The sequence below is a fragment of the Coenobita brevimanus genome, chromosome 97, assembly GCF_032717465.1.
Source record: "Coenobita brevimanus isolate Jiangsu-jjx chromosome 97, ASM3271746v2, whole genome shotgun sequence".
Taxonomy (NCBI): domain Eukaryota; kingdom Metazoa; phylum Arthropoda; class Malacostraca; order Decapoda; family Coenobitidae; genus Coenobita; species Coenobita brevimanus.
Window position 1 is genome coordinate 32,389,362 of NC_137050.1, and position 22,952 is coordinate 32,412,313.

At 42.1% G+C, this 22,952-nt stretch overlaps 1 protein-coding gene across 1 annotated transcript in view; it reads left to right on the forward strand.

The window, feature by feature from the left end:
- Sec31 (COPII coat complex component secretory 31) overlaps positions 1–22,952 on the forward strand; it is a 485,856-nt gene that overhangs the window by 277,518 nt on the left and 185,386 nt on the right. The window contains exons 13-14 of the mRNA XM_080283301.1: positions 13,359–13,530; positions 18,101–18,348. Coding sequence (XP_080139427.1) covers positions 13,359–13,530; positions 18,101–18,348 — 420 coding nt within the window. The remainder of the gene's footprint in view (positions 1–13,358; positions 13,531–18,100; positions 18,349–22,952) is intronic.

The window sequence follows — 22,952 nt, forward strand, 5'->3', positions numbered from 1 at the left end:
ATGATAAACAATAGGGGACTCAAGACTGACCCCTGATGCATGCCAGCATTCATGGAAATTTCATCACTCAAATCTCCATTCACTCTCACTTGGTTGTCAGTGCCCACATACAGAGCCATAATCACTCTAATCAGCCGTTCCTCAGTCCCATGATTTCTCATTGCCCTTGTTCACCACCTCCTTAGGGACTCTGGCAAAGACCTTCTGCAGATCAACAAAACAAAGTACTATGAGTACTCCCTTTTTTTCTTCCTATGTTTTTCATGAAGCTTTCATACAGTGAATATGTCATCAGTGGTCCCTGTGCTTGGCGTAGATGCAAACTGCATCTTATCAGTATTCATTCTTTCCCTTATCATCTAGGATGCTCTCCCTTCCTTCATTATCTGGTCCAAAAGTTTTGTGCCTCCATAATTTCCTCTCTCCAGGGCTTCCCCCTTCCCCTTGTACACATTTACAGTCACAGTCTTCAGCCAGTCATATGGGACAACACATCCATCCATCCATCCATCCATCTATCATCCAATTCTGTGTTGCCCCATGGAGAGCATAGGAGCTTGTGGCTAGGCAAGTTGGTCCTGACATTTAAGATGAGAGTGGCCAGCTTTAGTCATCCCTAAGGGGCATCACGTGAGCAACAAACCCCAACCACCTCTTGGATATAAACCTGGATAGATTCAATCCTACTGGAGCATTGTAATTACCTATAAACCACCAAGTGTCATAATTTGGTTACCGGTATGTGGTTCCCGCCCAGTGTAGTAAATTGTTTCCTGGTGTACCGGAAAACATTTGGCTTGTCACTCAGTGTAGAGTCACCCGTAGGCAGAAGAAAGAGGAAAGAAAGACAAAAGAGGGAGTGTAAAGTCACCCCTAGGGAGGAGGAGGAGGAGGAAAGAACGAAGGAGATAAAGACAGAATGGGAATGTGGAAAAGAAGAAAGGAAGAGAGGAAAGGGAAGACACCTGAGAGCAGCACTACATCAAGTGAGTGGATGGTGAGCACCCCCACCTACCACTTCTGGGACAACACACTCATATAAAATCGTATTTATATCTCACAAAGCCTTCAGCATTTCAGCAGTCAACCCAGACACACCTGCTGCTTTACCAAACTGCATCTGGCCTATTGCCTAACACTTAATAGCAGCATCAATCAAAGGCCAATGGCCAAACCTTCTCTGTTCCAGCCAAGTTCCTCATTTAGCAGCCAGTTTCAGTGCTCTCTTCAGGTACCTATAATATCCTCACTGTCCACCACTTCCTTTCCTTCATTATTCATTACACACTGCCCACCTGTGATATCCTTGTTTTCCCTCTCACCTGTGATATCCTTGTTTTCCCTCTCACCTGTGATATCCCAGTTTTCCCTCTTCATCTGATTTGTCACCCTAAATACCATATTCTTCCTCTCATCTTCTCATTCAACAGCCAGTTACATTGCTCTCTTCAGGCATCTTTAATATCCTCACTGTCCACCATTACCTTTCCTTCATTAGTCTTCACATACTGCTCACCTGTGATATCCCTGTTTTCCCTCTTCATCTGATTTGTCACTTTAAATATCACATTCATCCTTTCAGCACAGTTTAGGTTATCCAGTAAAAGTCTCTAGCCCTGTGCTAGGCAGCCAAGTATTCCTCTCTGCTACCACCCATTTTCCATTCCTGGAAAAATCTTTTTTTTCTCCTCAACTATGGCTTCTACAACCTCATCCCACCATCTTGTTATCTTATGTCATGGAGAGCTCCATGTCCATCTACACACTGAATCAGTAACTCTCAAGAGATTATTCTTGAGAGCTCTCTCATTAACACTTCTGTCAGTAGCTCCCTGTTCAGGTATGACACTTCTTTTCTTACCATAGAAGGCATCCCATACTGTGTGGTTTTTCAGCTTTCGTATTTTCCTCCTAGGTGCATAGGTCCTCTTCTTTACCACCTTATGTCACATATCCACCATAATCTGTGTTGCTGCACACACTTATTGCCCCATACAACTTTATCATCCTTCACAAACCTCTTATCAGCCCCCCTGACCAGGAAATATTTAATCTTAGTACTGTTACCCCCATTCTCATATGTAATCGGCCTACTCTTTCTTTTCATAAAATACGTATTACGCACAGTCATGTTCGTTGCCTCCCCAAATTCGAGTATCCTTTCCCCTTCTGCAGTCCTGATAACATGTGCTCATCCCCCATTTACCCCTTTGTATCCCCAAGCTGCTTCACTTACATGACCAATTAAATCCCCACCCTGGACTACAATCTTATAATCCTCCATACTATAAACCTTATTATATCAAGTCATCATGGAATCTTATTCATCATCATCCAAGCCAGTATAACTGAAATCATGAGTTTCTCAAACAGTTTTTTCACTACTATAATCCTTTCATTTACACTTATTACATTCGTGACTTTCCACCTATTTTTTTCCACAACCAGCACATTCACACCACCATATCCTGCTACATGTCCTTGCTAAAATAGCTTATACATACAGTCCCCTGCTGGAAAGGACTGTATGTATGCTGACTTGTAGGCAGCACATCCACTTGCCTCCTGTTCAGAGTCTCTGTCACTTCCTATGCTCTGCCCTTCAAATTACCCACATTTGATGATGCCACTCTCATCCCCTTCAGTGATTTGATTTCCTCAGGCATGTTTTAATTCTTTTGGTTTACATTTTTGTCAGAAGTCAGGTAAATAAAAGAGGAGACAGACCATAGGCCTCAGGCCTGCCCACCCACACAGTCCCAAGTCCAGACATAGGACCAGGGAGCCATATTCTACAAGCCATGGCCATTGGGTGTTTCAGTGGCCTCGGGACACCCAGCCAGGACAGCTACACGAACACCCTGCAAGCATGCTTTGGCACTGCAACTACCCCACCATTAAACACCCACTGATCGGGCAGCCTCATGGGGTGCTACCCCAAGATTTAGGCCCCTCTTTAGTGGGCAGAAGCAACAGCCTGGGAACTGCAATGCCCTGTATCCTCTGACACAGATCTGAGCCCCATCCCATCCCGGTCCCAAAGCTGTTCTGGCGGAGTCTACTCCAGACCTCCCTTCAGGTCAGTTACTAGGTAGAGGGGGCAAAGTTTTCTGGCCGCATGCCCTTTTGTTGGCATAAACCCCTGTGATGTACTGAGTTTTTTTTTTTTTTTTTTTTTTTTTTTTTTTTTTTAAATGCAAGGAAGAAGGAACCAAAGGCCATGAGCCCGCAGTAACAGTTCCCTCCAAGAGAAAAACAAAATACAATAGAGAGCCAAATTCAAGATCCGATCATTTTGAGATGCCTGGACACACTGCGTTTGAAAGACTGGAGATCATAGGCAGCAGGAAATACAGACAGAGGGAGACAGTTCCAGAGCTGACCTGTTGCATAAATGAAAGGCTGGGAGTAACGGTTAACTCTTGCATTAGAGAGTTGGACAGAAAAGTGATGAGAGTTTTTCCCAGACGGGTGCTACGCGCCCGTTGTAGAGGTGGAGGAATGCAAACAGACAGTTCAGAGGAGCAGTGACCATTAAAGTAGCGATAGAAAAGAGATAAAGATGCAACAATTGCGGTGAAGAGACAGAGGTTGAAGGGAGTCAGTAAGAGAAGGAGAGTTAATGAGACGAAAAGCCTTTGACTCCACCCTATTGAGAAGAGCTGTATGTGGGGAGCCTCCCCACACATGAGAGTTGTACTCCACACAGGGGCGGATAAAACCCCTGTATAGAGTCAACAATTGTGCAGGGGTAAAGAAAGAGCGTAGTCGGCTTAGCACACCCAATCTCTTGGAAGCAGATTTTACAAGAGATGTAATATGATCTTTCCAAGATAAGTCCCGAGTAAATGAAACCCCAAGCATGTTCAAGGATGATGCAGGATTAAGCTGAATATTATTAAACAGTGGGTATACCTGTGGAAGATTTTGTCGGGTTGATAGGTGTAAGAACTGAGTCTTAGATGCATTAAAACCAACCATATTATTTTTACCCCAGTCAGAGATACGAGCCAAGTCAGACATTAGGTGTGCCATAGCCTCATCCCTTGTTTGTTGAAGTAACTGTTGAGATGGGCGTTGCGGGAACCGAATGGAAAGGTGAAAGGGTGGAGTCATCAGCGTATGAGTGGTTAGGGTTAGATGTACAGCTTAGAAGATCATTGATGAATAAAAGGAAGAGAGTAAGTGATAGGACAGAACCCTGAGGAACACCACTGTTGATAGATCTAGGAGAAGAACGATGGCCGTCTACAACAGCGGCTATAGAACGACCAGAAAGGAAGCTAGCGATGTAGGCACAGATAGAAGGATAGAAACCGTAGGAGGGCAGTTTGGAAGTTAAAGATTTATGCCAGACTCGATCGAAAGCCTTTGAGATGTCAAGTGCAGTGGCAAAGCTTTCGCCAAAGTCCCGAAAGGAGGATGACCAGGAGTCTGAAAGGTAGGTGAGAAGATCGCCAGTGGAGCGTCCCTGACCGAACCCGTACTGACGATCGGAAAGAAGGTTGTGATAGGAAAGATGCATTAAAATTTTTCTATTGAGAAATGACTCGAAAACTTTTGAAATACAGGACGTTAAAGCAATTGGACGATAGTTGGAGGGTTGGGAGTGGTCACCCTTCTTTGGGACTGGCTGAATGAGAGCAAACTTCCAGCAAGAAGGAAAGGTACAAGTTGACAGACAAAGGCGAAAGAGTTTGCCTAGGCAGGGTGTAAGCACAGAAGCACAGTTCTTGAGAACAACAGGAGGGACCCCATCAGGCCCAAATGCCTTGTTAGTACTGAGGCCAGTAATGGCAGAAAATACATCAACTGAAGAAATTTTAATGTCAGCCATGAGGAAGTCAGAGGGGGGAAGAGATGGAGGAACAGCTCCGGAATCGTCTAAGGTGGAATTGGAGGAGAAAGTCTGTGCGAAGAGATCTGCTTTATCAGTAGAAGAAATAGCTACAGAACCATCAGAGTAGAAAAGAGGATGGAAGGATGATGAGGTAAAGTTGTTAGAAAGATTTTTGGGAAGGTGCCAGAAGGAGCGGGAAGAATTCGAGTTGGAGAGTTGAGAGCATTTAGTATGGATGAAATTATTTTTAGTAGAGTGAAGAACAGACTTAGCACGATTCCGGGCAGAAACGTAAAGATGATGTGATTCAGGGGTGGGTTGGCTCCGGTACCTTTTGTAGGCCCTCTCCTTGTTGCAGACAGCATTAGAACAAGCGTGATTAAACCAAGGCTTTCTTGCGTTAGTCAAAGGATATGAGAAAGGAATGTATGTTTCCATGCCCGAGAGAATAACCTCCGTAATGCGCAAGGCACACTCAGATGGTTCCCGGACATGGAAGCAATAATCATTCCAGGGAAAATCAAAGAAGTACTGCTTGAGGGCCTCCCAGTCCGCGGCTCCAAAATGCCACAGACGACGTTTCCTTGGAGGGTCCACAGGCCATACCGGAGTGATAGGACAGGTTAAGGTAATAAGGTTGTGATCGGAGGAGCCCAACGGAGAGAAAAGATTAACAGAGTAAGCAGAAGGATTAGTTGTGAGGAAGAGGTCAAGTATGTTGGGCTCTCTCCAAGGCGGTCAGGGATACGGGTAAGGTGCTATACAAGCTGGTCTAGGTCATTAAGGATAGAAAAGATGTAGGCTTGTTCACCAGGTGGATCCGTGAAAGGAGAGGAGAGCCAAAGGTGGTGGTGAGGATTGAAATCTCCTAGAATGGAGATTTCAGAGAAAGGAGAAATGGATAGAATGTGTTCCATCGTAGAAGTAAGATAGTCGAAGAATTTTTGATAGTCAGTAGAATTAGGGGATAAGTAAACAGCACAGATATATTTAGTCAGAGAATGACAGGAAAGCCGAAGCCAGAGTGCAGAGAATTCAGAAGAATCGAGTTCAGGAACACGAGAGCAAGATAAGTCGTTGCGTATATATACACAACAGCCACCTTTGACTTTGAAATGAGTATAGAGAAAGTAGGATGATACAGAAAAGGGTTTGCTGTCAGTTGCCTCAGACAGCTGAGTCTCCGTTAGAAAAAGAAGGTGAGGTTTAGAGGAGGAGAGGTGGTGCTCAACAGAGCGAAAGTTAGAGGAAAGGCCGCGAATGTTGCAGAAATGAAGAAGAAGAGAGTCAGACAGTGGTTCCAGGCACCTCGAGTCGTCACCGGGAGAGGGGCGGAAGGTGGGGGCATTTATGGTCACCCCCCCTGGGGACTCCGAGGCTTGGTGAAGAGACGCCATTTTAAATGAATTTTGAATAGGAAGTGTAGTGTGTACTGTGCATGTAGTTTGGTGTAGATAGTTAGAGAAATTTGTACTGGAGAGCATGCTGGCCTACTCTCTGTGTAACTGAGACACTGAAAAAGTTCAGCAAAGGGGGATGGTCAGGAACTAGTCCTGAGGGCTGATGAAACGAGAGCTCCAGCACTCCCTGTCATCAGCTTTCCATCCACCTCGGGAGTACTGCCCTGCTTGACTGGTGCTACAGTCTACTCCACATTGTGTGGTATGTAAAGCACATGTAGAGCAGTGCATAAGATAGAGAAAAGTTTTGGGAGAGTGTGCTGGCCTATTCTCTACATAAGTGACACATTGAAAAAGGTCGGCAAAGGGTAATGGTCAGGATATCTTGATGGCTACTGAAACAGGATCTCCAGCCCTCCCTATCACCATCATTCCCATCTTCTTTTGGAGTACCACCTGGCTTGGCTGATGCTACAGCCTACTCCATATTGGGTAAACAAAGCTTTCTTACAATAATACTTTGGTCGGTGGGCTCTGTGCTGATACTAATGTTTCTCCTCATAGATTGTTGAAAACTGGCCAGTCGTTTTGTTTTTTATTTTGTTTTTAAAGGCTCAAACATGCATACATCGGCCTTGGTCACCTAATGGCGGCACTCCATGCTGCTTGATTTTTAGCAGCCTGCTTATTCAATCACTTATCCCTGAGGTCATGCTCAGTGAATGATACCTCACCCCAACACTACCCCTAACTTTAAAACTTATCTTTTTCTGCACCCAGTTATCATCCCTCATCCTCTCCACATGCCCAGACTGCCTCAGTCTACCTTTCCTCATCACAACATAAATACATTCCAGTCCCATCCTTCCAGCATTTCTTAACTTGGGGTGCTAGCCCCCCTGGGGGTGCTGAAGTCAATTTTAGGGGGTGCTGGAAAATGCGACATATATTGGTTTTGCTTAGTATTGGCATCGTTGATGTTATATTTTTGGAGAATGTATTTCAGTTTACCTTATCCTTGTAGCAGTGTAGCAATTGTAGTCCTAGTAACCAGACGTAAGGGGTGCTGGACTGTGCAGCCTTACTGCAGGGGGTGCTGAGGTCGGAAAAGGTTAAGAAACACTGTCTAAACTCTTCCATTGTAAACGTAGCCACCCCAGGCCTCGCATTCAGGGGCACACTGCACATCCAACTAATCATTGTCATTTCTATACGTTTGAGCCTGCGACTATCCTCTCTCTTTACTGCCCAGGTCCCAATACCATATGCATTACACTCTCAACACATGGAGTATACAAAGATCCCTTATCATGGAGGGAGAGCCCTCTCTGTCAGGAGTAGTGATGCAAAAAAAAATTTTTTTTTTTGTTCATGTTTTTTAAACAAAAAAAATGTGTTTTTTATGTTTTTTTGGTTTTTATTGTTTTTTTCCTAATTTCCAGGTACGAATATTTGCTTATTCTTATACCATTTTCTATGCCAGAAGTTCATATTTTGGGGGTCAGACATTAGTCAAATGAATGAAGAGGTGAGACAGGCTGTGGCACAAAAGAAGAAAGCATATATCCAGTAATGAATGGATGAGAAATAGGGGCGTGGAAGAAGTTGAGAGATGGAAGAGAGAGTTATATGTAGAAAGGAAGAAAGAGGTGAAAAGATTAGTAAGAAAGAGTAAGAAGAGAGTGGATGAGGAATTTGGAAGGAATCTGAGTGCAAAGTGGAGGGAATGTAAGAATGTTCTGGAAAGAGGTAAAGAGCAGTAGACAGGGTGGCAGTGAAGTTAGTTGGGGAGTGAAAGATAAAAATGGTACATTACTAGTGGAGAAGGGAGAAAAAGTGAGCAGATGGAGAGAAAACTTTAAGGAATTGTTGAACATAGGGAATGAAAGTAATGCGAGTATAAGTGGCTGAGGAATGGCTAGGAGAAGGAGGGAGGTGAGAAGACAGGAAGGAATCAGTAGGATGGAAGTTGTGGAAGCATTGAAGAAAGTCTATCTATCTATCTATCTATTGCCAGACGCCTCAGTCCCGTTCGGGGTGGCCATAAACAAATCGCCTCCAAGTCCCCCTGTCCCCCGCCGTTTCACTGCCTTGCTCCCAACTCACACCCCCCTCTCATATACCTCTCCACCCCATCCCTCCATCTCATCCTCGGCCTCCCCCACCCTCTTCCCCCCTCCACCTCACTCACATACACTTTCTTCAGTCTTTCACCCTCCATCCTCTCCACATGGCCAAACCACCTCAGTGTGTTCCTCATAACGCTTCCTATCACATCCACATCCACACCACAACGCTCCTTTATATCCTCATTCGTCAGCCTGTCTCTCCGTGTGACTCCACAGGCTCATCTTAAATACGAGTAACTCATTTCCACTGCTCTCACTCTTGACTTGTGTCCTTCCAGCAGCGTCCAAGCTTCACTTCCATACATTAGAGTTGGTATCACAATACTGTCATGTAGTAACGTTTTCACTTCCATGCTCACTTCCCTGTTTCCTATCACTGCTTTCAAAGAACCAGGAACCTTTCTTCCCTGCTGTACCCCTTTCAAGCACTTCACCTTCCAAACCTCCATCCTTACTCATCACACTACTCAAGTACTTAAATGTACTCACATTTTCCAATTCCTCACCATCCAACCTCACTGTACATTCACTGACTTCACCTCTCTCAAAGACCATCACTTTACTCTTTCCTACATTCACCTTTAGATTCCGTTTCTTACACACTCTCCCAGGCTCATCCACCAAGCCTTGAAGAAAGTCAAAGTGGGGAAAGCCCCAGGAATTGATGGAGTTTGTGGTGAAATGCTGAAGCATGGGGGAGAGATGGTAGTAGCATGGATGTGAAAGTAGTAGCATGGATGTGGAAGATGTGCAGATTGGCCTGGGAGGAAGGTAGAGTCCCAGAGGATTGGAAGTCAGGTATGATTATTCCCTTGTACAAAGGAAAAGGGGAAAAAGAAGTGTGTGGTAATCATAGGGGCATTTGTTTTCATAGTGTAATAGGAAAGGTGTATGGTAGAATACTTACTGATAGAGTTAGGGAGATATCAGAGGAATTAGTTGGAGAAGAACAAGGAGGTTTTAGGAAGGGAAGAGGTTGTGTAGATCAGATATTCATCCTTAGATCTTTAGTGGAAAAGTTTCTAGAGAAGGAAAAGAAGTTGTATGCAGCCTTCATGAATTTGGAGAAAGCATATGACAGGGTGGATAGACAAGGATTGTGGAAAGTATTTAGAATATATGGAGTAGATGGGAAGTTGTTGAATGCTGTGAAGAGTATGTATGAGGGTGCTAGGGCTGCAGTTCATGTTCATAGTGAACTGAGTGAATTTTTCTATTTGAAGGTTGAGTTGAAACAGGGATATGTCATGTCTCCGTGGTTGTTCAATCTGTACAGAAGTACAACAGAAGTAAACAAGATTTACGTCAGTAAATGTTTACACTTTACAATATTGATATATATTTTTTTTTTTTTTTTTTTTTTTTTTTTTTTTTTTTTTTTATATCTTTGATTAGGGAAAAAGAAATAACAGTATGTAGAAGCCTGTTGCATAACTTGTATATTATTAACCCGCGCCGTCCCGGCGACGTGAATTAACATCCGCACATGATGTGCACTCATGTCCCGGCGACGTGAATTAACGCGGCAACATTGCAAGTTGCATACTTTTCACATTTTTCAAAATTCGCACCTGATTTTTGTTTCGCCCGCCAACGCAAGCCTCACCTACTCACCGCCAGGCGGATAATCCCCTAGACCCAGATTAACCCCACCTGACCCTGTGATCCTCCACTTACCTGTCAGCAGTCACCCAGGTCAGACATGGCGCATCGTGGGCTGTCAGACGAGGAGATACAAGTCGCCCTGGATACCTTTACAAGGGATAGTGATTCCCCACTGGACGACGACACCCTCGATGTTGATTACATGCAGCCCGAGGAGGTTACCAGCAGCAGTGATGAGGAAGTCCCTTCCCCAAGGAAGGTCAAATATATAACATATAGGAGGGCAGGGGACGGCCAGCCTGCACCACGTGCTGCATCTAGGCAGCAACACATACCATCAGATGAGGACGAGGACGAGGAAGCTGCACATGGTGGCGTATTTTCCTGGCTGGGGAAGGAAAAGATATCACCACGTGGGACTGGGACAGACGTCACATCGCGACTGTTCCACAGGTATGTTCCTTCTATGTGTTCTGTGGCAGGAAGTAGTGGTGTGGGGATGGTTAGAGCAGCAGAAAGTGAAAGTGTTGGGGCGGGAGAGCGCAGACAGATTCGTGAAAGCGAGAGTGGTGTGGGGGAGGCAACACTCTCTCTCTCTCTCTCTCTCTATGTATATATATATATATATATTAGGATAAGGCTTACTGTAAATCGTGTACTACTGTGAAAGCAAATGTCTAACATGGAAAAGGCCAGAATGTAATGTGAGAAGTACTATAAAGGGGGAGAAAATAAATTCAGAGGTGAAAAAATAATGACATGACATGATTTACCTACGTAAATTAGCGCTACTTCTATGCAAATTCTTTTCATAAAGCATGTACATCTGTAAAAGCAATTGTCTAACATGTAAATGGGTTATATGTTTAAGTAATCACAAAGGTGAAAAAATAGAATCTGAGTTGAAAAAAGCATGAAAGGTATAGTTACTGTAAAGTTAGTAAGTTGAAAAATAGTCTAAGTTGAAAGTCATAGAACATATAGTCAGTAATTCTGTTCACGGTGTAAGAGGAGTGGGAAATTCCCCAAGGGCTCTAAATTTAGCCACCAATTATGGGATAAGCTGTCTCCCAGTGTACCACCATCCCACCTCACTCTCTCTCTCTCTCTCTCTCTCTCTGTATATACAGTATATATATATTAGGAGAAGGCTTACTGTAAATCATGTACTACTGTGAAAGCAAATGTCTAACATGGAAAAGGCCAGAATGTAATGTGAGAAGTACTATAAAGGGGGAGAAAATAAATTCAGAGGTGAAAAAATAATGACATGACATGATTTACCTACATAAATTAGCGCTACTTCTATGCTAATTCTTTTCATAAAGCATGTACTTCTGTAAAAGCAATTGTCTAACATGTAAATGGGTAATATGTTATAAGTAATCAAAAAGGTGAAAAAATAGGATCTGTCACTTGGTAAATAAGCGCTATTCTTATGCTAATTCTTTTCGTGAAGCAAGTACATCTATAAAACTAATTGTATAACATGTAAGTGGGTTATATATTATAAGTAATCTAAAAGGTGAAAAAATAGAATCTGAGCTGAAAAAAGCATGAAATAAAATGATCTCACTTGGTAAATAAGCTCTACTTTTATGCTAATGCTTGTCACAATGCCTCAAAATATGTACAAACAATTATGTAAAGTTGAAAATGGTATGATGTTATTGTGGAAGTAATATGGAACATGAAAAAATACAATAGCTGATGAAATAACGATGTTTGTTATCCATCGGTGACATAATCAACCGATTTTGCTAGGGTCGCACAATGGTACATACTTTATTTCTCATTTTTTTCTGTATAAAACCCAATATACTTCTGGTATACATATTTCCAACATATGAATACATGATAATAAACGTATACTGCATCAGTTCAGAGTACCCGTGCCACCATAGAAAACGTACGGCGAAAAGACTACTCATAGAGCATGGCAGTACCTGTCAAACTTACGTGCTCCAGGTAAGCCATTTCTGGATCCAAGGGACACCTTTCTTTGTGATTTTCCTTGGTTTCTGACCAAAAGCGAATGTTTGTGCAAAAAAAAAAAAATGGTCCAAAAAAGCCGGGACTGGGGCGGACCAAAGCTCAGAAAACGTCGGGATTGGGCGGGTTAAACAGGATATCAAAATATAATTTGGTCGCATCATGTGCAGTTAAGTATATCAGTAGTTCAGATGGTTCTATTACACATAAGCTAGATTGGCTTAAGGAACTCTTATATTGCTGTAAATTCCTGTAATAACCTTTAAAAGAAATATTTTTGCCTATTTAAAAAAAAAAAAAAAAAAAAAAAAAAAAGTTTTTTTCTACATATTTTTTTTTGCAAAAAATATTTTTTTTTTTTTTTTTTTTTTTTTTTTTTTTTTTTGCATCACTAGTCAGGAGAGGCAACAGTTACCAGAACTTCTTCCAACCACTCCTTGCTCTAGCCATAGAGCCCTACCTCCAGCACATAACATGTCTCCCAAATAACAAAACTCTTCCACACACTCAAGAGACTCACCAGCAAGTTCAGTCCTTTCGCACTTGACAGTTTCCACATGCACTCCCCACCACACCGCACACATGAAGTCAGCATTATACGTCTCTCTTGTACCCACCTATCACAAACACTGCATAAGATGGACTTACTTCCCATTTAGTGCATTGTTTATGATAAGTTGGTGCATAAGAGATGTAGTGATATTAGACAATCACTGCGAGATCATTCAAAAAATAGGGTGTCAGAGTTTTGATGATCATTAAAGCAAAATAACATATAGGCTGCCAGAAGGTCTTGTATTTTCCCATAGTTTTAGATAACAGTCAGGTCCCCCTGTTCATGGGGGTTATACACCAGCACACCCCATGAATGTTGAATTTCACAAATAGCTCAAACCTACCAGAGAAGTTACTGATTTCAGTGTTTTAATTATTACTGTTACCTACAGACCCACCATAACACCTGTAAATGCATTGTATGGCACATCAGTACTTCCTAACAAGACAGTACAGGATGATAGACAAGCCTTTCTGGGCACAATGTACTTTACTCACCATGCAGTAATGACAACGAGAGTTTGCCTTGTGCTGAACAGCACATACCTATACAGGGTAACTTGACAATTTAATTGTATAGGACAGTATTTCTCACAGAAAACATGCAAGAATATTACTTATGAACCACTAGGAACAGCTTATGCTCTGGGAAAAGCAGGAAATATCTTGAAACAATTTCCCCCTAAAAATCTGCGAATGCGAACCCGTGAAGAGCAGGGGTTGACTGTACTGCAGTATCCAATGCTTGATTATACGAATTTGATTTTCCAGTTTCATTATTCCTGATCGTCATTTACTTTATTTGTGATTCATTTATTGTTTTCATGATTTTTCCAGACACGTGACAAAGTACTTCGTGGTGTGGAGGGCGGTGTGGGTGCACTTGTGGGAGCAATAGTGCGGGGGGATTTGGCCTCTATTGTAGCTACCTGCAGTCTTGTGACTTGGAAGGAGGCCCTCACAGCAGTTCTCACATACTCCTCCGATGCTCAGTTCCCAACCCTTGCAGGTGGGGTGGTTATCCATTTAGAAAAATATCCGAAGTTTATTTCTTGGTTGTATCAGGTAGTTTTTATATAAAAAATATACTTATTCATTCCTGCCTAGTATTTAACTAATAAAGTGAAACATACTTTATATGATATACAAGCTGATATATGCACTAGTACCCCTGCATTCATGGTTTGAAGTGTGTTATCCCTGTTTGTACATGTTGTACATTTGCTGTTATATTCCAGTCAGTACTGTACAATCTACATTTTTGATGTATCAAGAAGTCTTTTTTCTGTTAATGGATATGAACCATAGCCACCCAAGGAAGAGTCATCTCTCACAGTCCATCACATCTTAGACCTGAATAGATTCCACATTTGGTGATACAACACCCCATAATGCCACAGAATAACCAAAAACCAGGTTCCCATTGGTTTTGATATATTAACCATGTTCATGATTACCACAGGTGCCATGTACCAACCACTTTCTGTTGGCCTGTTTAGTACTTTCATTCCTTTGTGAGCAGAGAAAGCAGTCAGACATAGAAGGTGACTGGGTATAGGAAGGTAGAGTTTGAAAATTCTCAGGTGGCCAGAACAGCCTGGTTTTAAAGTTAATTCACAGTCATAGAAAAAGGTATTTTTGGTACAGCAAAAATGGTATTTTTTCACCTTACAGTCCCACCTTTTTTTAACACCATAGGAAGACACATTACTTAGACATTAGAAACAGTGATGGGAGGATTTGTTTTGGAGGGTACGTGTACAGCTATTTCATCTTGTTTCCAGTCATAAGTTCTCACAAGGCAAAATGACCTGTCCCCAAGTTTGTCAGTGTCTTGTTTACCTTTTGAAATGAGTATCTCTTCATGTTATTTTGGCACTCATAGTTAGGGAGCCGTTGTGAACTTCTGTCAGACTACTCAGTCTGCATCTTGTACAGGAGCACTTTCGATGTACAGTATCCGTTTTTCTACTTTATGCTTAACCTGAGCCCTGCTTCATTGTTGAATCATCCAGCCCTTTTGTGTATGTCAGTCTTTTGGAATCAGTAATTGCGGTTCTTTTTACATCTTTGAGCAGTTTTTAAACCTATGTATTTGGCCCTGGGCAGCACACGTGGTGCATCTTCGTTGCTTCCTCATGTTTCACCTATTCCTTGCACTTGAATGGTTTATTGTTTTTTTCTTTGTTGCATATGCATTTTAACAAATTAATGAAGTTCTCATTTTATTGAGCTTTTGGATCAGGAACTGAATCCTCATGAAGCAGCAAGGTCTTTTGCCGTGTTTGTATGTTGTCACTTTTCATGTTTCTTTCTAGTTCCCATATTGTGTTTGCATGTCAGCCTTGGAACATATTTTGTTATTACATCATTATCTAGTCTGTGTTAGTCAGTTGGGCAGAATACTAGGCCAGAAAATTTTCATCCTTAGCCTCATTTATGAACGCTTTGGCCCACCTGGTGTGCTTGGCCTGTGCCACCCAAGAATCAGCCAGGCATTGCCAGGCTACACATAGTTACTTGCCCATGTTTATACACTTTTATTATTTCTGACCTTATTATTCATTCTATATTATTCAGTTTGGTCTTAAATTGTTTGCAATAGATTTTTCTATGAGGGCATGTCATATAAGGTTGAAGAGAATATCTTTATAAGCATTACCAATACTGTGAGAGAGAGTACAATGACACATAAAAAAATGTAGGCAACTAACATATATATTTATACTCTTTATTTTTTATGTTATTTTTTGTGCTATGTTATTAATTTTAATCTTCATTTGTACACAAATGTTTGTTCTGTAGCAATATTTGTTTTTTAATAATGGATGTGAGACTATGGTGTGGCATGAAAATGAAAAGTCAACAGTGAGAGCAGTGAAGATGGGACCACTGAGGAATGTATGTGGAGTACAGAGAGTGGATAGGATATGAAATAATGTGATTCAAGAGTGAGAACAGTGAAGATGGGACTGCTGAGGAATGTATGTGGATTACAGAGAGTGGATAGCATATGAAATAATGTGATTTGTGAAAGATGTGGAAGGAGGAAGTCTGTGGACACTAGAAATCGAAGAGAGTGTACTGAGATGGTATGGTCATGTGGAGAGAATAGATAAATATAGAGTGGTGAAAATAGTATATCTGAGCAAGTTTGAAGGAGGGAGGAGGCAAGGTAGGCCAAGGAGAAGATGGAGGGATATGATGGATGAGTGTGTGAGGAATTGGAAGTTGGTGAGACTAGGGGACTGACAAGAGATTGAGCTGGCTGGATGAATATTGTGAGGAGAAGCACATGATCAGGGATTTGGCACCCCTTTTTAACGTGACAGAATCTGGTTTTACTCTGTTGGATACGTTTATGTGAAGCTACAGAATGTGCTGAATGTTTTTGACGTATGCGATAGAGCCAGGATTCCGGGGGCTTGAATGTTGAGTGAATGGAAGCATGGCCCATTGAACTGGGCAAATTTGGGCTGTCTGGACATTGCTACTCCTCACCCTGCCTTAGGGTGGAAAAGGAGGTCTGGATGATGATGATGATGATGATGATGATGATGAATAATGATCAAACAACCAACATCACTGTTACTAACTCCCTCCCCCCCAAAAAAAAAGGTGTAAGGAAGGCCAGGCGCACTCCATCATCGGACTGTCAGCTCGTATATTATTTTATTTCTGATGATATTTTATGTGCTACTTCATTCATTTTAGTCTCTAACTGTTCGTACAAGTTTTTTCTACAGTATTATATGCATTTAAGCATGTCAGAATATGAACATAACTTTTACTAACACAGTACATACAGCAAAAAGATATATATACTATATATGCATATGTAATAAGAATAATTTATATACAATAAATACCTACCAAGTGTAAGTGCAAGGGGAAAAAGAAGTGTGTGGTAATCATTTGTCTTCCTAGTGTAATAGGAAAAGTGTATGGTAGGATACTTATTGACAGAGTTAGGGAAAGAACAGAGGAATTAGTTGGGGAAGAACAGGGGGGCTTTAGGAAGGGAAGAGGTTGTGTAGATCAGATATTCATTCTTAGATCTTTAGTGGAAAAGTTTCTATAGAAGGGAAAGAAGTTGTATGCAGCTTTCATGGATTTGGAGAAAGCATATGATAGGGTGGATAGACAAGGATTGTGGAAAGTATTAAGAATATATGGAGTAGATGGGAAGTTGTTGAATGCTGTGAAGAGTATGTATGATGGTGCTGAGGCTGCAGTGCGTGTGGATGGTGAACTGAGTGAATTTTTCTCTTTGAAGGTTGGGTTGAAACAAGGATGTATCATGTCTCCATGGTTGTTCAGTCTGTATATGGATGGGGTAATAAAAGAGGTACAAGGTAGGGCAGTGGATGCTGGAGTGGCCCTGGTAAGAGAGGGTAGTGTTTGTAAACTCCGTGTATTGTTGTTTGCAGATGATACTGTGTTGTTGAGTGAAGACGAAGGGGAGCTGCAAGGCTTGGTGGATGAGTTTGGGAGAGTCTGTAAGAAACAGAATCTATAGGTGAATGTAGGGAAGAGTAAAGTGATGGTCTTTGAGAGAGGTGAAGTCAGTGAATGTACAGTGAGGTTGGATGGTGAGGAATTGGAAAATGTGACTACATTTAAGTACTTGGGTAGTGTGATGAGTAAGGATGGAAGTTTGGAGAGTGAAGTGCTTGAAAGGGTGCAGCAAGGAAGAAAGGTTGCTGGTTCCTTGAAAGCAGTGATAGGAAACAAGGAAGTGAGCATGGAAGTGAAAATGTTGCTACATGACAGTATTGTGATACCAACTCTAACATATGGAAGTGAAGCTTGGACGTTGCTGGAAGGACTCGAGTCGAGAGTGAGAGAAGTGGAAATGAGTTATTTAAGAGGAGCCTGTGGAGTCACATGGAGAGACAGGCTGACAAATGAGGATATAAAGGAGCATTGTGGTGTGGATGTGGATGTGATAGGAAGCGTTAGGAGGAACACACGTGGTGGTTTGGCCATGTGGAGATGTTGGAGGGTGAGAGACTGATGAGGAGAGTGTATGTGAGTGAGGTGGAAGGGGGGAGAGGGAGGGGGAGGCTGAGGATGAGATGGAGGGATGAGGTGGAGAGGTATATGAGAGAGGGGGATGTGAGTTGGGAGCAGGGCAGTGAAATGGCGGGGGACAGGGCGACGTGGAGGCGATTTGTTTGTGGCCACCCAGTAGGGGATTGAGGCGTCTGGCAATAGATAGATAGATAGACCTACCAACCAATGATGTTTGTAGACCATGAGCTGAACGTCAGTATAACCCCTTGACCCGCATCAGTAAAATACACTTCCTGGAGATGCTCAGCAGATGGTAGGTGGAGGGGATGGTGGGGAAGCATTAGTGCTTCACCCCCAGTATTTCTTCTTGAAGTGGTATAAGCTGTGGCAAGGTGCAGCGCACAAAGCCACTTCGCACGACATGCACTTATACTTGGAGTCTTTCCTTTTCCCAGACATGTAGCAGACATGACACCTCAGATATTTCTTCTCGCTAAGTCGAGTATGGTTCAGATTATTGTTTAGACATTCTGGTTTATCAACAATACAAAGTCTTTTCCCAGGAGGACCAGTAGGTGTTGTCTTAACCTCCTCTTCTGAGTCAGGTGATGAATCTTTATCTCGTGGTGCAAGAGAGAAGAGTGACCGCCTCACACCTAATGGCCCTGGTGATGCTGCAACTTCACTACTGGTGCTGCTGTCATGCTCACCTGTGTCAGCAGCATGTGGGATCACTTCATTTCTGACAGACCAATCTGTATACTCAGATTTCATCAGTGAATCAATGAATAGTCTGTGGAACTCAAAGAATGTCGGTTTCTTTGCATCAGTTGAAAAGTACTTATACAGAACATAAGCATTATGAATAACCATTTGGAAAATATAGAACATGATTTTCTTTGTCCGCTTTTGGCATTTCCGTATGAAGTGATGGTATTTCACTATTTGGTCAGTGGTCAACTCCTTTCGTATGATTATAATTATTGTAGTCACGGATTGCTGTGGGTCTTTTACAGTGATCCGATATGGTGAAGTTCTTCTGTCTCTGTTCCTTACTTCTGTCTTCTTGGCAGTTCTTGCATATCAGCATTATGGCGAGTTGTTATTACTGAAACAGCTTGCTCGTCTTTCCACAGGATTATGAAAACATTGCCTTTCCTTCGGCTTATAGTGGTATCAGCTGGCAGGATCTTTTTTGCTTCTAGCAGGAGATCTTTGGATGCACCACACTGCAATCTGAGAGTACCACAGGTGTACACACCTTGTTCTAGGAGCTGTTCATTAAGTTCCACTGGGTTGTAGTGGTTATCCATATACAAATGATAACCAGTATTCTCAGTGGTGCAACCAAACCCATTACTGTTTCAGTGGTTATTTTCTCAGTTCCTGTATACACATCAAAATCAAATATATAACCCATCTTTGACTCAGCCAGGATGTACAGCTGTGCTCCATACTTATCAGGTTTATTTGGATTATAAACCTTGAAAGCTAAATGGCCCCTCCATGCCATTGTGCCTTCATCTAGAGACAGGTGCTTCATGGGAATATAGATCTTGAATTTGTTGGTCAGGTATTCCATTACTGTACTAATGCTTATGAGTCTGTCAGTAATGTCTTCAGTAATTGCTCTATTGTTATACGTGTGAAAATACCTAGCAATTACAGCATGTCACTTCGAAGTCATGCACACACTGACAGCAGGCACATGCCACTTTTTACCTGTTTGCCAGTACACTGTCATCTTTTGGGGCTTTCACAACTTCCATCAACATAGTTATACCCACAGAGTTTGCCATCTCTTTAACATTCACTTCATCCCACTCAGTCCTCCTTGGATTGGAAGCATCGTGCAAGGATTGTGCTGCATACAGGATAGTTTCATTTACCAAATATTTCAGCAAATCTCTTGTAATGAATAGCTGAATAAATCTAAAAGCAGTGGCTGGTGCTGGGACAGTCAAGCCTGGTGTCCCAGTAAAAATCTCAGCAAACGGTGCAGTGTTGTCTGTTGACCAGGCTAAATCATCTGCATAAATGGTAAGAGGAGCTCTGGCACATTGGAAACGGGCACGTGAGGCACTGGCATTAGTCTGGCTGGAGGTAGAGGGACTACTTGAGTTGGCGTCAGGTGATGGTGTAAAAGTTGTGGTAGTATCATTCAGGACTTTGACTACAGTACACCCTCCTGATTCATGGAAGGTTATGTTACAGATTCCTACAAATTTGGAAATTCCAATGATTATTGGTCATGCCCCCTAAAGGGGCCCTGCAGTTGTAATAGAGTACACACGCACTATAGTAGTGCTTGTTACCATACCCATTACAAGGTCTGTCCAAAAAAGAAACAACTTTTTAAACAGCACCCCACCTGCCGGCGTAGCTTGGTTGCAATGGGAGTGCTGTGTAGCAGCAACTTTGAGCTTTAGTCTAACACTAACTTTATTGTGCCACATCACTTAGTCATTGAGGTACATGCTCCTGAGTGAATGTGTGTGTATTACACTTGGCAAATTTCCTTCTGTCTCTTCTGTTGTCTGAAATTGGCAACCTTTCAGGGTGGATTTCAAATTGGGGGGGGGGCAAAGCCGGAGAGTAGGGTGATTGGGGGACGAGTTTCATCTCGTACTTCGCCAAAAAGTCACGGATAAGGAGGAGCGTGTGAACAGGTGCATTGTCATGGTGCAACATCCAGGTTTTGTTTGCCCACTCCACATGCCTCATTCTTTAAACTCACTCCTTCAAACATTTCAGGACATCCAAGTAAAACTCCTTATTGACTGCCTAACTATGTGGAACAAACTAATGAACAACAACACCCTTCCGCTCAAAAAAGACGATTATCACCTTCATATTTGAGCCACTCTTGCTTGTTTTTTTTTTTGGGGGGGAGGGGGTATGGTGACAATGTTCCAACCCACTGCGATGACTGCCTTTTCGTTTTGGCATCATAGCTGTACACCAGTGTTTCATTACCTGTTACGACTTTTTTCAGAAAGTTTTCATCAGCACTCAAACAATCAAACAGCTCCTGACTGACATTTTGCTCATCTTTCAGCAGAAGTGACACAAATATTGTGGCAGCATGATGTATCTTCAGGTTTTCAGTTAAAATCCTGTGAGATGAACTTTCACAGATACCTGCTTCTTCAGAAACTTCACAGACAGTCAAATGGCGATTTTCACATATCACAGCATACTTTTTCTCGGCGTGATCATCGTCTGTTAATGTGGAAGGTCTTCCACATTTGGGAATGCCTTTGGTGGATGTTCTACCCAGTTTGAACCATTCAAACCACTTGTGACACTGCAAACTGCTCAGATAATCCTCCTCATAAGCCTTTTTCAACATCTGAATTATCATCTTAAAAGTTTTCTCCAATTTGAAACTGAATTTCATGCAAACACATTGTTCTTTGAAATCCTTCTTTGTTCATCTTTCAACAAACTGCCAAATGCACTAAACACATGTTCACTCAAGTGCATGTATGTTGACTAGGTGATGTGGCTTGATGTTACTAGTGTTAGACTGATGCTCAAAGTTGCCGCTACACAATGTTCCCATCACGAGCATGCTGTGCTGGCTGATTGGCCTACCATTTAAAGTAATCCCTGTAATATCCAAACGCCCAATATCCAAACATCCCCACTAACCGGACATAATCGTCCTGGGATCCAATATTCCCAAAATGGGCCAAAATCCCGCAAAAAATTCCAAAAAAATCTGACTTTTTTCCCTCCCGTAATTTGAAATTGCCGCTTGGCGCCGAACAGCTGTTACACCATGGTCCCTTCACCCCTTCCTTCCTCCCCCTCCCCCCCTCCCCTGTCAGGGTTGCCATTTGGTATTTTTCATTACCAAGTGTGGGCCAATTTGGTAATGAAAAATTTGTTTGGTAATGAATCAGAATAATGCATTACCAAATGGATTTTTCACATGTATGAGGACACACAGGATGGAGATGGTGGATTGTTTGCTCTCTCTGATTAATCCGCTACCCTACATAGCGTGAAAATAATCAACGTGGTGTTAATGATAAGGAGAGTGATTACATGTATTTCCACTTGTATATATGATTAGTGAAGAATAAATGCTAGCTTTACGAATTTGGTAATGAAAAGTTATATTTGGTAATGAAAGTTGAGGAGATTGGTAATGTGGCTGTTGCGATCTGGCAACTCTGTTACTCCGCCATCATCAACAGTCACAGCCAAACTCCGATCGAGAGCAGATGCTTATAGCAGTGCAAGCCACAGGTGCTTGTTTTTTGTGAACAAACAGTGAATAAACTGCAATACCTCGCCACTAGAACACACGGGAATTTACAGTGTTGTGCAGTGTTAAGAAATCAGAATTTAGAGTGCAGAGGATTAACTGTGGACTGCTAACTGGCGGTTCAAACCAGTCCAGGAGCCAGGGACTTGTAAGTACCCAGAATATTTAATATTGTATAAACTCATCTCTGAAACCTCATTTTATGGTTCTTTTGCATTTATTTCAGTCTTTTATGTCCCTTATTGGTGTGATTTGGGTCTTAAATAGGTGCAATGCATGTCCAGAGGGAGTTGTATAGGTGCTTTTCTGAGTTAGGGTCCATAAGTACAAGTCCAGGAGGCTGGGGCCCAATATCCGGACAGGATCACTATCCGGACATGCCTTTGGCTCTATTACGTCAGATATTGGAGGGATTACTTTAATTTTTTGGTGGGGGGACAGACCTTACATATATAGGTGTATGAAAAATCATGCCCTTTTTATTGTACTGTGTGGTAAACTATGTATTTTGCGGTGAAAGCCCCTCAAAATTAAATTTATTAGCAGGACGTAAGTTTTGAAAGGTTTGGTTACTTCCAGACTCTTCACAATAGCATATCCTGCTTTTCTTACTTTGTCTTTAGCTGATAGAATTGTTTATCATAACATTCCCTATAACAAACAACCGTGAAAGGACCATCAGGTTTGTTGGTGTTTGCTATACTTGCTTTGTGTACATGTGACTGCATGCTTATATTCTTGGACAGTGAAGTCATGCATGGAACATTACCAACTTCTTCATCATTTGTTGATCTGTAAATGTAAAGCAAGTGAATCTTTAACCTCAAACACCAAGCAAGATTGCCATACCTTGTGAAACAAAAAATTTAAATTGAGATGCAAAAGGAGTGCAAGCAAATTGTGCTATTTTCCAAAGGAGGAGGAGGAACAGGTGCTAAGAATATTTTATTTACCAAAAGTGAGAGTGGAATGCGTACATGGAAAAAAGTAGAGCTAAAAGCAGGCAATTAACTACGTACACAAAAGAAAGGGGACTGACTGGCATTGCCTGTTTGTGTATTTGCATAAACAGTAAGTGAAATCTTAATGGTGGGGGCCCATCATCCACTTACTCAGTGTAGGGATGCCATATGGTCTGT